The sequence below is a fragment of the Crocodylus porosus genome, unplaced genomic scaffold, assembly GCF_001723895.1.
Source record: "Crocodylus porosus isolate Cpor-Errol unplaced genomic scaffold, CroPor_comp1, whole genome shotgun sequence".
Classification (NCBI taxonomy): domain Eukaryota; kingdom Metazoa; phylum Chordata; order Crocodylia; family Crocodylidae; genus Crocodylus; species Crocodylus porosus.
The window spans coordinates 47,925,667-47,941,395 of NW_017728931.1; the positions used below are offsets into that span (position 1 = coordinate 47,925,667).

Sequence of the window (15,729 nt, forward strand, 5' to 3'; positions counted from 1 at the left end):
TATTTATTTCCATTGGACCAGTGCTTCAGCCTTGAAATTTTGTCTCCAAAGGAACCAAGATCTATGACATGGCGTGTAGCCTGTCTGTCCTTTGAACCAAGGAGTGTGAAGTATCACTTGACCCACACATATGGCAGTATGTGTCAGCACACTGTCTGAAAGACCTAGCCAGTATGTTTACCTGCATACAGCTTGTAATCCTGTAATGCACAGTTAATTAACTCATTTGTATCAGAGTAGTTATCTTTCTCTAATCTCCACTTTTTGTAGTTTCTTGGAGTCACAGAACTATCTTCCTATTGTGAAGGCTACTTTCTAAAAAATATGATGGTCCTCATTGAAAACGAAGCTTTCAAACAGCTGTTGTATGACAAGAATGGAGAAACATCTGGTCAAAATGTACTACAAGACTTGCAGAGGACGTTGGCAACAAGGATCCAGTCGATTCATTTGTCTTCTTCAAAGGGCTCCATTGTATAAAGTTCAGGAAGGAGATAACGCTCAGAAAAGACCCTGCAAGTTAAGTCTCCTGTTGCGGTTCCTTAAATGTAAATGAAAAATTCCAGTTTACATTGGAATACTTTTTGTTGGCCAAAGATGCTGCTTTAGGCTGCAGCCTCACTTGGAAGTGGGAAAATGGTATAAGGCTCCCACACATTTTTGAGTAACAAGGATATAACACTTTTCCATAAATTGCTGTTATGTTCAAGTCGGAACAAAAGTGTGATCATGGAGCTAATGCCAACAAAAGCCAGAACACACACCGCTGAACAGCAGAAGCTTCTGCCCAAGCAACGATGCCATGGAACACTTAAACTGACCAGTCAGTCATTTAAGGTTATTTTGTTCCACAGGGTTATGTGTCTAAGAACTGTGTTGTATCTATCCCAAAGCCCATTATATTGTGCATTTAAGAAATGTAAGATCTGTTACTTGCTGTTTAGCTAGGGTCGAGTGTGTTAGAGAGTTGGTAAGACTGTTATAACTGAGGAAATATACTGGCAAATTTTTAGGGGTGGGAACTTTTTAAAATTGTTCATAAAAATGGGGTGGCCTTGTAGATTAAAATCTATTTCTTAAGCTTAAACTTTTCATTTTCAACAGAATTGTGTTTGAGAATCTATGTAACATGTTTTGTTTTTCAATGGTAAAATGTACACTGTATAAACATATATATGACCAGGTTTTACTTGTATTCTTTCCTAACATGGTATAATCTTGCCTAAATGGCTATGGTTACACCAAAGAGGTACATTACCGAGATATTTCTAATACAGTAGCTGAGGGAAAAAACTGCATGCTAATTGTGATTTGGGATTAAAAACAACAACAAACTCAACATGCATTTGCATGGTGACTGTACCTGTGAAATATTACGTTTGTGCTTCGTTTTTGCCAAGACAAATTCAGTGTTACTTCTTGTCAAACTCCATTTGTGAACTCAGCATTTTTGCATTCTCTTTTCTTGGTGCAAATCATATGGAGAGAACTCCCCAGAGACACTTTGGAAGATGATGATTTCTGTGTTACATGGAAGAGTTAATACCAGACTCTTACTCTAGTAATACGTGGATACTTACTTTGCTAGTGGCCAGAGATTGTGAAAAAGTTAGGATTTTTTTTAATTGTTATTAAATATGTACTATAGAATGATTTTTCATTGTATCTTAAGAATGTATAGGTTACCTATAAAGGAGGTGTTTTGTGTCAGGGCTCAATTTATTTTGCAGCATATTGTTAGCAAAAGAAACCTGTCAAGTGCCACAATATTCCTAACACTTTGTATTTGAATGATTCCTTTCATTAATTGATTGATCCAAAGCATAGTAAAGAACAGGAGAAAGTTGCTATCTTTTCTGTGGCAAAATTACATTAATGTATTTATTTTTTAGCATGGCTTTTTAAATTGTGCCCAGGTCAGAGATTTTTAAAAGCTTTAATTTGACAATGCATGGTAACTCCTTGGTCTTTGAGTACTTCTGTCCGGTGCTATTTCACATTTATAGCTTTTGGAATGATCAAAAAATATAGTTTTCACATTTAGTTATCAACATGGTAGGAAGCAGTTTTATTATACTGATCTGCAATTCCTCCTGTATGCTTGATCATTTTAAAGCCTATACAGTATCTGCAGCAAATTACAAAATTGCCTAAATGTCCATTAATGTCACAGAGACACAGCATGTCAACTTAGCAATCAATTATTAGACCATTGTTTTCTGCATAGTATATGTCATAAGATGTTGCCTGGAACATTTAACTAATGGCAGCTTACTTTTCTGTGAATGTTGCAATACTAGAGAAGCAAGAACTTGATCAGTGTGATTGTAACTCTAGGGGGTGTTTATTATAGTTTGGTGTGCTTCCTTGGCCATAGAAACCCATTTTTCCACATTGGTAACAATCTAAATAATAAGAAAAAACCTTGACAACCATCTTAAGGCTTTAATATTGCAAAAGCTCTCTAATTTCATATAGTAATTAGTTTGCTTAACTTCTACCCATAGATGCACATAGAGAAGTCAAGTTACATGGCAGAGCTTCATGCATGTGACAGGATTTAGCTCTCTGGGAAGTAAAAGCACAGGTTTAAGTTCAGCTAGCAGTCTGATATCGAACATGATGGTAATTGCTCATGCTGCATTGTCTTTGGAGTGTTAATGATGTCTTCAGGTATTGGCAATGTAGTGTAGAGCTGTGTTCTGAGTTATTTTGTGATAGCCCACATGGAATATAGATGGATGTGCAGAAACTCATCCCAAAAAGGTATGACCTCTTTTGGCAGTTTCAGAGAGAAAGCGAAGGCCATAGAGGAATAGAGAGTTCACTCCCATCTTGTCCAGAGATATGGTCTCTCCAGTTTAGGATTAAGACATGATGGAAAGACACCATGGGTAAGCATGCACTGCTTTTGTGTTGTACAACCTGCTGATAAATAGAGATCTTCATTTCTGCTCTTTTCATCACATCTTTCAAGAGCATTAAATGTGTCCAGGTTTTCCTATAGAAACACAATCTGTTCTCTGATTTGTACATGGAGGATGAGATGGGAGTTGTGCATGGACATCAGAGGACAAAATCAGACATAAAATCAAATGGAAAACATACATCTTCTGCAGTAGGGTTGTCAGCCCATAAATTTGTGTGTTCCTTCAGCTTTTTAAGGCCTGTTAACTTGGAACACTGAACATGATATAATACTTGCTGTTCCATGGTATAAATCTTCACATTTAACTTACTGCTGCCATGAGATGCGTTTTGCTGGTCTTAGTTAAGCATGTACAGGAGAAAAAGACTATAGTAGTCTATGGGACCAAAGATGCTCCTGAAAGAGGATTGTGGCTATTGAATTATGGGACCATGCCTATTGCTGTTAAAGATACTGAAGCAGGGAGTCTAGACTCACCAAATATCCTGGATCCTGCTGAACTCCATAATACATAGTATTAAGTATTAGATTCCAAGTGCAGAGCCGCCCAATGCATCCAACCACATGAAAACTGTTATCACTTCAGTGGAGGTCTTTGTGATTAATTTTATCCAAAAAATCAGTTAAAACGCTTGCCATTTCCTGTGAATATGACCTTATTATATATGGTCTTACAGAATGGACCCTTTTACCAAAGCAGTGGATATGAGTATCCTTTAGAACGGCAGTGCTAACATTTTAGTAAACAAAAACCATATGATTATTTGTCTCTTTGCCACTTGTCATTATTTCTCAGATTTGGGGAAGAATTCTTTCCTCCCCTCCTTAACTGGGAGAACTTTTCCAGTTCACCCAGTTTTTGATGAACTGGAAATGTTTATAAAATCTTTTAGAAAAAAGTATGTGATCATTTTTTCAGTCAGAACTTCTCATCCTGCAGCTCTCTCTGGGGCTTTTCATTTTTATTTTTATATGCCTCTTTATCGTTGTGCCTCCATGTTGCTTACATTTTTCCTGCTCCACAGGCCAAAGCTCCTTCCATTCTTTAAAAACAGCTGCCATCCAGATGTTATCCACATTGGAAGAAGGCCATTTTTCTTGGGGCTAAGCCTTTTTGCAGGCTAATATTTTGCATGCACAGGCCCACTTCATGAATGAACTTGTGCAAAACATAATTAAAGTCATAGTGAAAATATTCTTAGTGATGTGTGAGGAATTAGTGGCAAAACATTCACTGTTGTTGTTCTGCTAAGTCTCTACATGGCACTTCAAAACTGACCCTGTTCTTGCTGAAGATCTTCTGACCGTTTGCTTGATACCAAACAGTGCACTAGTCCCTTAAATATATTAGGATGCGTGGTGCATTAGGGAGACTTTCAGGAACCTCCAGTCAGCTGCCAAAATGTACCATGTGGTGTCATGTTCTTTGAAGATTAAAAATATTCCCTCAATTCTCACTGAAATGGGCTACACTAAAATAATACAATCATAGACACACAAGACTGAAAAGTGGCCTCAGGAGGTCATCTAGTCTACCCCCTGATCAAGGCAGGATCATCTTTGTCTAAGCCAACACAGATAAATGCCTGTCTACTGTGCACCTAAAATCTTCTAATGATGGAGCACAGCATCTCTAGGTAACCTGTTCCATGACTTAAACAAACAAAGACCTTCCTGATCTTTAACTGAAATCTCCGTTGTTGTGATTTAAACCCTTTACTTCTTATCCTGACCTCAGCTGATGTAGAGAACAATCGATTGCTATCCTTCCTTTAACAGCCCTTTTTGTATTTGAAGGCTGTGAGCAAAGTCACTCTTCTCTTCTCTAGATTAAATAAACTAAGTCTATAATAATTTTTGTTTCTCTCTTCAGGACTCTCTTCACTTGGTTTACATGCTCTTAAAATGTGCTCCCAAAACCAGACACAGCACTCTCTGTGAGGCTTTACTTATGCAGACTAGAATTCACATTTCTGTTAAGGTTTTATGGGATGCTCTTAATTTTCTTCTTGCAGCAATATTACTTCATCGACTTGCAGTCATTCAGCTTGTAGTCCACTGTAACCCCGTGATGTCTGTCCAGTGTCCTGCAAGTCTACACTCATTCCCCATTTTGCATTTGTTATTCTTTCCTAGGTGAAGTGCTTTGCTTTACAAACTGATGAGAAAGACACGTGGTGACCTCCTCCCACCCCACCTGCTCTCCATATACGCGCACACACAGCAAATTGTGGGGCCTGTTTCTGCAGAGGACGTCCATGCTCATCACCTAGGACCCAAGTACCGAAAACCTGTTTGTAGGGTATCGATACTAGTAAGAAATATGCTGCTCTCATTAAAGTTAACACACTCAAAAGCATAAAGAGATACAGTAAAGCTCCAAACATCCTAGCCAAATGGCCACAACAAACTTCATTGTCTGTTAGTCAAATCCTGAGATGTCCTGAGTACCTGCAGTGCCCATTGAAATCAGTGCAAGTTGCAGACTCAAAGCTTCCTTCAGGAGTTGGCTCTATATTAATCTGACTTACAGATGGCCAAATCCTGATGCCTGTATTCATCAAAGTAGTCTCTGAAGTCAGTGGTGTTTTGCATGAGTAAAGGCCAACTAAAAGCGAAATAAGGGCTTTGAGATTTGGCCCACGGTGTTTTTCATATGAGGATGTAAAATTGCTTTGTAAACATTAAAGGCTGGATGTTGCTGTTCTTCCTCCTGCATTTGTGCCTTATCCCAGAAATGGTCCTATTGAAATTAGCAGAATTGAGGCTAAAATATGGTATTAATTAAAGAGAGCAGGGTGGCTAAATCTAGCTGTTGATAAGCATAATTAATAATGTTCCTGTGAGCTTTTCATCCATTTGACCAACTGGTAAGTGGTGGCACAGGCAGATTGTTGTGATTTGTCCAATTTAGTGTGGAAACTGCCAGCATCAGGCTCTGGAGCTATGCATCCACAGCTGTGTTCCCCCTTTTGCAATCAACGCCTCGCTCCCACTGTCAGAAATGGGAGCAATAAGCATGGATACTGAACAGCAAGCCCCAGGCCTTTGTTGGCTTTGGACAGACTAGCTCACTTGAATATTACATGCAAAAAGGAGAACAGATTGCAAACTCTTCACTCACATGAACAAGCAGGAGCTCCCTTGAGCAATCTTAAAGGCAATGGAGTTGCTCACCCGAGTACATTATTATCACCACAATATCAGTATGTGCTTTAAGGAGAAATCTTAGGAGAAGCAATTAAGAAAGATGGCTTAGAGATATTCTAACATACTATAGGCTTGCTTTCCACATGTCAGACTTCAGATAGCCGCCAAATAATACCTAAACCACCATAAATGATAAAACTGCTTAGCTTACATCATTGATTAGGATTAATTAACATTTGTACTCCTAGTCCTTAGTGTTTCCTATTATGTCTTCATTCCATTTATAAGTAAGTAAATTATTTTTATCCCTTGATATGTTTACTGTTTTGAAGCATAGGCTCAAACTATACTCTTAATCTTCATCATATAATCTTGGAATGGGCTAATCACTCCTGGTTTACCATTGGATGCTGTATTTCAAATGAAAAACAAATACAGAGGCCCAGAATTAGATTTTCTGTGGATTGATGATCTGTGAGTTAGTTCAGTGATAACTCTGATGGAAAAGTTACCAATGGTTATCCCCAATACTGCAGCTCTTATGCAGGAAAATCCCCCTACTGAATTCAGTACAAGTTGTACCTGAGTAAAGATCTGACTGAAAATGCATGGACATTGATGGAAGTCTTTCAGCTGGCTTCAGCAGAGGCTGGATCAAGAGCTAAGATCTGGAGAATTTTGCTTAGTTAGGTTTATTTTTGTTGCTACATTCTTGATTCTTCATCATTCCTTGATCAGTTCTTGCACAGCTCAAATACAGTTTGCCCGAAACTTTCTTATGGAAGGTGATAGCTCCTTTTTCTTTTACATTGATTTGCCTCTGTGATATTGCCTTCTGGGATTTGTTAGGGTCGCTCTTCTAATAAAAAAAAAAAAAAAAAAAGTCCTTGAGGCAGCATTTCAGGAAGTAGGAGTGACTAAAGGTGCCTCTTGTGTGAGTGGTACAGTTACAAGGATACTACAGTTTCCCAAGCCATGCTTTCCAGGTGGAGTGGAAGTTGTGTGCTGCAACATAGGGGTGGCTGGCCACTTGCTTTTTCAGAGAGATTTCTCCTGCTCACTTGGATGCATAGCTCCACCGTGTCTCCTGTCCTTTTTATTTTTCTGTGCATCTTGTGATGCTGTGTGCATGAGGCAGCAGGCTTGCTTGCAGTAGGCACAGCATGCTTAACATTTTGGGGGACCTTTTGGGAGAAGTATTTGTGGGGATGGGGACTGGGAGCGAAGGTCTGAGTGCCTGAACCCAGAGATGTTAAGTTTGTGTTTCCTGTTCTGCTTGATCTCCACCCTTGGGCTCCATGGAGTTTGAGGTGGAGAATGAGATGTTGTAAGAAACGGTGAATGAAAGGGTGCATGAAACATATGCATGGAGTTGGTCCCTGCTGCTACACCTTACTCACCATCCTTGCCTAGCTTGGCTAGTTTTTTTTCTTCTCTATGTTCATAAAAACAGGGTGCTTGTGCATTCCCAGTGCTCAGACCCTGACTCTTGAACTCTAGCAAACGTTAACTTTCCTTTGTCAATACCACTGTCTCTCGACTACATTTGTGAGTGCAAATGTATCTGAATACCTTTGTTCGGTGCCTGACTTTGCCCTTTCCACCCCGAATCATTTCTGCTGCTGTATTTTCATTAAAACTTCTGTTACCTTTACTTACTCCGTTATACATTATTTTTTCCTATTGCTTTTATGAAGAAAATAGCCCTGTTGAAATCTCTGATAAGAAACAGTTCGTATTTAAAAATAGGCCAAGTTAGAAACCTACCTTACTTATCTCAGGATGAGACCTCTTTATAAGCAGCCACGTGAGAAGAATCGAGTTTTTTCAATGGGCAATTCAAATGAGACTTAATTAGGGTCACAGCCATAACACCTCAGATGCTGCTAGAAATGGATTAATGATCTAAGGTGCACAATAGCTAAAATCCCTCCAACCATCCTAGCAGCAATGACTAATCTGTTGGTGAATAAAATGAATACCAAATGGTTTACTGTATGTACATGAAAGGGTAGGGGAAGAGGAGGTTTTTCAAATGAGACCTTAAAAATATGAGATCCTTTTTGCTCCGTATGGCCTTTACAGAACCTGGGGAACTTTAATGGGAGGGCTTTTCTCGCTCCATCTTTTTCCCATTATTGTGCCATGTGCTCCAACGGTGGCTGCCTTTCAGTGGTGTTGAAAGCATGTGATTCTTTTAGAATGGAAGCTGAAGCTTAAATGCGATGCAATTAATCTAATTAGGTAGCCCAAACTAAGCATGGGGAAAGCTGGCTAGACCTCCTTTCAAGCACAGCAGGCTTCTACAGGCAGCCTGGTTGGCAAATTGGAAGCTGGCTTTTCCCTGTGAGTGACCAAATCAATGCTCTAGAATGGTGTAAAGGGGAAAAGGAAAACCAGCCGTGTCATCTTTGAGAAGGGAGTTAAAAATGAGGTCTGTGGGGTCAATAAAGAATTCATGGCACACGTCAGCAGTAAATAAGAACCTATCAGTTTCAGGGTCTTGGCCAAATTCCTTTGAAAGGTTTATAGTGAACCTATCTAAATTCAACTCCTATATTTCCACTGGACATATCCTCCCCTTCCTGTCTTCAGTTTCTATACAAACTCCTGCAAGTCAGCCCTCCGTTTGCTATTTGTCAGTTGTGAAATGAATAAATGTGTGTATGTGTGCATGAATATGCCAGTCATATAAAGGTAAATCCTACTCTATATTACTCAAATGCATGTACGCACCAGCAAAGTGATCTCTTGTGGACACAGTGAAGGTCTAGCAAAAGTGTCTCCTAATGCTTTGCAGTTCCAAGAGGATGAGCTCAGGACTCTGAGCTCCTCTCTAGCCATTTTGTGTACTGCATCACTCAGTGGAGAAGATTGGGTCCCATACTTTTTTAGGTCTGCAAGTCATCCCCATGTTCCAATACCACACAAACAAAATGAATCTATTCAGAATAGGACTTTGTGTCCAGAGTCAGCAAAGCATATTACACCCCTGGGACATACGTTGCTATTGAAAACCAGGGAATATTCTGTATCTGAGCTGTTCAGTAATGACTTTATTTTATGTCCACATGAAGTGCTTTTCATTTTCTATCCATATTTGTGTGTGTGTATGCACGTGTGCATCTGCGCACGCGTGCACACAAAGCTGGACAGTAAATTGATCTACTGTATATGTTATGAGGTGTAAAACCATGTTTGTAATAAACTCTCTTATTATTATTAAAGGCAGTCAGCCTTCCCAGATGCTAAGCATTAATGTAATGCATGTTAGTGAACTGACCAACTTAACCCCCAGTTGGGCATAGTTTAGCAACTCTATATTCTTATATGAAATTATAGAAAGTAGCTGGTATGGTAGATGAGGGGAAAACAAGCATTCAAGGAAAAATATTAAATCAGAATGTGGGTGCCATATATAAAGCAAAAAAAAGGGGGGCAGGGAGGATACAATGCCCAGTGACGTTGTGGGTTGTAGGGTTGTTGACGTCTATAAGCCATGCTGTAGCTTCCCCACCCCCTTTTTTTGTTCTCCTTCATGTATTGAATCCGTTAATATATGTATCCAAAATGTATATCATTTTGCATCTAAAGAGAAAAGCAAAATGCACCTAGGTAACTACTTAAGAAAGTCTTTGTACTTAAGTAGAGTAAATGCCCTTCTTCCATCTGTGAAGAATTGATTTTGTATTTTTGCATTCACAACTGATACTTACAGGTGAAAGAATCCCAGTGCCAATGTCATAGATTTACAGAAGAGCCAGTGATGCATGTAAGTCATGCTGTTTGCCTCTTGAATTGTTTTCTACATCCATCCATCATCTCCTATAGGATACAGTGAAGGTTATAAGGTTTATAAAAACAGAAGAAAACATGATGGGAAAGGTAGAATGAAATAGAACTACAGAGAGAAAACTGCTTGCTATAGACGTCATAAGGAGGGACGACAGCTTTTTAACCTTCATCCTGTAGAATTCCTGGTGGTATGACTGTTTCTTGGAGCTCTTCTTTAATTTTTGTTCCTACCCCAGGAAATTCTCATTTGCCATATGTCGATGAGGTTTGTAGGGGGAAAACTTTCTCTTTTTTATTGAGATGCAAACTAAAAATTATCCAACCGCACAGTACTATCCAGAAAATAAGGAAATTCAGTATTTTTCTTGCAGTTGTAGCAAAAGTACTGGCTTATGGGTTTATATAAGTACTATATAGGTATTAAGTTTAGACAATTTACAGTTGATAGGTGGACACCTTTTCTTGCTCTTTCTTCGTCCTTATATGCTTGTTAAAGTGATACAGTTGAAAAAAGGAACAGTGGACATAAAATAAAGGATTATGGATGATTTGCAAAATTATACTATGGTTTATTTTAATCAGTATTTTTTCCCAAAAAAACCCCCAGTGATTGAGGAGCCAAATTTGTCTTTCACAAGTGTTGTAGAAACCTCGGTCAGACTGAAAGGCATTTGGCCTTTAAGTCACTGGCATATTGGTATTTTAGAAAATGCGTACCCCATGTCACAGTAGTTCAGATGATGTTAATGTTATGGAGCAGGCTGTACATGTCTGATACATGAAAAAAAAATCTTTAATTTATGCCACCTTGAAAAAGGAACAAGGAAATGTATTAAATATAAGGTGCCAGCTTTCATCTTGAGTGTGATCGCTCTTGTCTGTGTCAAAACCTTGATGTCATTTTAAAACATTTGTATTTTATCTCTTTGTTTTCTTTTTTTAAAAAACTTTGAGAGGTTTTCATTTCAACATAATGTATTCAGTCTGCTGGAGCAAGGAGCTTTACATGTTTAATTAGGTAATTACATCCTTAGTCAGCACATTTCAATGCTAAAATGTCTTAAGACAATTCTAGCAACATTCTCTGAGTGCCTCACACTATTTTAAACCCCAAGTCTCTCTGGTGTTTAATTCCTTTAAAATGTCCAATGAGATTAGGATTCATTTGTCATTGCCAAGTGTCATTCTGTAAATCCATTCTTAACGCTGTACAAATGCAAAACAGCATTTGAAACCAGCAAGGCTTCTTTTTCTTTTTAATTGCATTACTCAACAATTGGCTAAACAGATCTTTTCAAGTGTAACGTAATTTGTGCTTAGTTTGTGACTGTGTATGCAAAGCTTCCACTCTGAGGGAATTGTTATAAACAGGTTGAAAATGGGGAAAAGTGGGATTAAAGAAAGGGTTGACACACATTTTTAAAACCCATTTTTAACTGCAGCAGGGTTGAAGGCACATTTTATTTTAGGGCCTGACTTAGCTCTTACTGACACCACGTGGCATCTCTCCTTGTAATGGGAGCTGGATTAGTCGCAGAAGTTTTTAAGGGGCAATAATGGCTAGGAACTCTCCTGTAACCCAAGGCAGAGCTGGTTGTGATCAATGAGTGTCCCACATAGGGACTGAAGGCCACATCCTTCTGTCTTTGTGCCTGGTGATCCTAATCCAGCAAAGAATGTAGAGGTATTTTGCAAGTTCCACTGTTACAGTGATGTACTTGGTAGCCGTGTTGGTCTGAGAAAGAAGACATGCAAAAAACTAGAACTCTTGGTTCCAAAACGATACCTTTTATTAGACCAACTGGAAAATCACAAGAAATTTGTCCTTTTCTGCAAGCTTTCGGGATCAAAGTCCCTTTGTCCAGCTCTTCTTCTCTTTGTCTACCACTGGTTACAGTAGCACTTAACTGGTATGCTTAACATTCAAGTTAATCCTGTATGAGGTATTTTGCTGGAGAGGGGAAGGGGCATATGCTTAAAGCTTCTAGTGAGCTAGAGCCTTCATTCTTCAGGGACTTCCCTAGAAGAATCACGTATTTACAAGCTGCAGCTACTTGTGTGGGATACTGTTATGCATTTGAACCTGCTCAAGCAAACACTGTCGATTCTTATTTTAGGAGAGTGACATTCCTTGTCCACCTGTGTAGTTGATGAGCCTTATGTTTGTTATTTAATGTAATTGCATTTATTGTGTTTTTAAGTCACTTTCTTTGAGGGCATTGCCTGCAGCCAGCAATCATGAAATAATGCCAGAAGGCTTGAAAGCTTATTCACAGGGCCAAATCCTGCCAGTGTTGCTCCCAAAAGTAGTCCCATTGAATTCAAGGAAAGCAGGATTTGGGTCATGGATTGTAAATCTTCTTGAAGGATGAATGCAAATCTCAATTCATTTTAATAAGATTGATTACTTTCAGGAAGAAACTACATTGTGCCAATTTGCTCAAGTTGTACATGCCATTAAAGTCAGTAGAGTTATGTCAGAGATTAATATAACCCCTCAAATTCAACCCAGTACATAGGCAAAACTCCAGGGTGAGTCAATGGCAGCTTCCCTTTGTAGAGATTGTAAAACTGAATCCACATAATGAGATGTTATTTATCAGGTAGACTACTCTTGTGACACCTTCTTGGTAGCTTTGTACGAAGGCAAAAAAAAAAATTCCTCATGGGAACACACCAGAGAATAATAAACTTGCACCTTGATAGAATAGCTTTATTTGTATATACTATATGTAAATTTCAAATCAAAGGATACATGTCATTCACTGTACATATCTGCGTAGTATGGTAGCAGTGCTGTGCACTGCCGTTTAGGAGATCTAGGTTCTTGAGCCTTGGGTTTCTAACTCTAAAGGCTGCTGGAGACCAAGCACACTGTGCTTGGTGCCAGACAAAAATAGGATTGATGGAGTGCTCACCACCCACTTCCAAAGCACCTAAGGCTATGGCTTGGGACTATGTTGGTTTTGGAGAAAATTACTTGCCCCCCTAACTCCTGGCCAATGAATAAGTGCCTCCTTCATAGTTACCTACAGTAAAAGGTTACACTGAGAGTTTCTGGTGGTCCAGAAGGGTGGGGAACACTCAAAATCCTATTTGGATCAGTCTTTAATAGGGATCTGGTATGATAAGAAGGAGCCCATGCTTTAATATAACATGGGGAGGACCATGATGAAGCAATGTGTATATATCTTATCTGTCTGCCTATATCCTAATGTTTCTGTATTGAATGGTTTTTGTAACTTGTAAAACAAGTGATGATTGCTCCTGTTGTGTTACCACTTTGAAATTCTTTGCATGAATTCTGATATATAATTCTTTAAGAAAAGAAATTGTGTGTGTATATCTATATATATCTATATAGATATACATCCACATATACCCCCCCCACACACACACGGGCACACACACATATATAGTAGCTTGCAAAATATTCTTGTTGAACAGCCATGTTTTGTGCTAATTGTATATTATTGTTGTGAGCAATATTGGAATATGAACTTTTATTAGTTGTTGGCATTAAAATATGTTTTTATTGATAGTAGAATTGTCACATTATTTTGGTGGATGTAACATGGGTTTTCATACTTGGCTGTCAGCACTGCCACAGAAGGGAACATTTTCAGTCCAGTGAAAATATTGTCAAGTTTCACCAAATAGGCTGGCAGGTAAATCCCATTTGGTGGGCACTTGTGCCATTTAACAAGCCTATACTCTTTTCTTTTTTTTTTTTTAAGACTTGCCCAGTTATGTTGGATTTTGTCTTTGAAAAGCGAACTGTTTTCATTTCTTACAACAGAACTAAAATTCCAATCCAGTAAAGCAATGCGCTTGACTATATATTCAATGAAATATACATATGTTTAAAAGCTGTGATTGATAAGGACTTAAGGAATGAACAGCTTAGTTTTCTTTTGGATACACTGCACGTTTTTCAGTTGAGGGGCTTATTGAAGGGGTAATAGTAACATACCTGTATGAGAGCTGCAGCCACTGTTGCACCATTTGGAGTGTCACCTTTTAACTTTTACATGATTTCTAAACACTGTAAATGGGTTGTCTGCTCTCCATTTACCACTGAGAAATGTATTCTATTGATTTACATTTAAGTGGAATATACTGACTGTCTTTTTTTGTACATTTGTTAACACAAAGGTTTAATTTTAAATTCTAACAATTGTAGTATATTTTCAGACTTTAAATACTAACCTATAGTTCTGCTTTTGGGAAGCAAATGTATTAGTTAATATAGCACAGTGATATTCTAATCCCGTTTTATACAGTAGGGTTGTGTGAAATTTCGCCGCCAGTTTTGTTTCGACGCTGTTTCTACCCGTTTTGAGGTTGAAACAGCAACATTGAAACAGAACTGATATAGTCAAAACAGCCTCGAAACAAAACTAGGCAAGTCAAAACATTTCGCCGTTTCGATGCTCTTTCAACGTTACACCCATAGGCTATAATGGGTACGGTCAAAACAGCCTATAACTTTGTCATTGCTGGCCTGATTTGGATGGCATTTGCAAGAATAGTAGCCCCTTTTGAGGGCATGAAGCCTAACAAGTTTCAAGGCGATAGGTACTGGGGGTTGAGGGAAACTGCACCCCAAATTCTTGAAAGCAAAACTCATGTCACGTGCATGTGTGAAGTCACAGCAGGGTCAAAACTGCAGGCATGCTAGCCCCTGTGGAGGCCACAAAGCCTGGGTGCTTGTGAGAATGACTGTCTCTGTCTTGGCAGAAGCAGTTCCTGGCTCTGTGTTGATTCTTTCCTCTCCTTAGTCTGTAGTTTTGTAGGCGTTAATCCTTGCTCATTAACTCGTTATCCTCGCTAGCTACTGTATATTGAGCTGCTCCGAGTGAATCACGATTCATTGCAGAACACAGTAGCTAGCTAGCACAAGCACCCATGTCATGAGTTTTGCCCCTCAGCAGCTAGGGGTGCAGAGCCCAAGAACCCCCGCTTCTGTTTTGCACAACCCTATTATACAGTTCCCTCTAGGTTATCAGATTGCAATGACTATTTCTGAACAGCAGGTGGAGCTTGAGTGTGTTGGAGAGCCATCTCTGTTCAATAAAAAAAACATCCAGTTTTGTCTAGCCTAGCAAGTGGCTGCTGGGAGTGTTTTTCTTTTTTTTCCCCCTCCAGTTCAGATATATCTCATTATACTTCAGGTAGCAGCAAGATTGGGATTTTCCCCATTAACAGCCTCCCAACAATCTAATGAGCCTTTGAATTTTACAGCTGATAGTAATTTTGCAGCTCAGCACTTGCAATGTGCTTGTCATTGTACAGAATGTGGGAGAGAGACCGTTGCTGTCCCAAAAAGCTTTCAGTGTAGGACCGGAAACTTTAGCAACATGCACATTCCATTGGCTTGGGAATTGGACAGGCCATGTACTTAATAATGAACAAGAATATTTAAAAGTGATTCTCAACCAGAGTGGCATGGGCAGAGCCCAAGCATCATTTCTTTGGACCCAGTACAAATGGGTAAGGTAGGCCCCCTCCCCTCCACACACACCATCCCACATACATAAAGTCTCATGAATCATGAAAGAAAATTTTATATTTTAAATTCTGAAATTACATTCTACATTGCTGCCTATTTTGTAACTTTTTGGTTGTTGGTCCTAATAATGGTATTATCCAGTCGACGTTTTGATTTTTTTTGTTCTAATGGACCAACATGGCTGCAAACCTTTTATAAATAGAGCATTTTACTTCAAAGCTTTATGTTTTGGCCTTTTGTCGCAAAATCATGAATTGTCTCCCCAAAGTCAATTTCTCTTGCAAGTTCACACTTCATAGACAAAACAGCAAGGTGGCTTAACCGTTCCTGTCCCATAGTAGAA

The 15,729-nt window shown here is 39.0% G+C and overlaps 1 protein-coding gene across 1 annotated transcript in view; it reads left to right on the forward strand.

Annotated features, from left to right (window-relative positions):
• Positions 1–11,437, forward strand: part of BTBD11 (BTB domain containing 11) — a 289,139-nt gene extending 277,702 nt beyond the window's left edge. The window contains exon 18 of the mRNA XM_019544797.1: positions 271–11,437. Within this exon, the coding sequence (XP_019400342.1) occupies positions 271–480 (210 nt within the window). The 3' untranslated portion in view covers positions 481–11,437. The remainder of the gene's footprint in view (positions 1–270) is intronic.
• Positions 11,438–15,729: the final 4,292 nt, after the last annotated feature.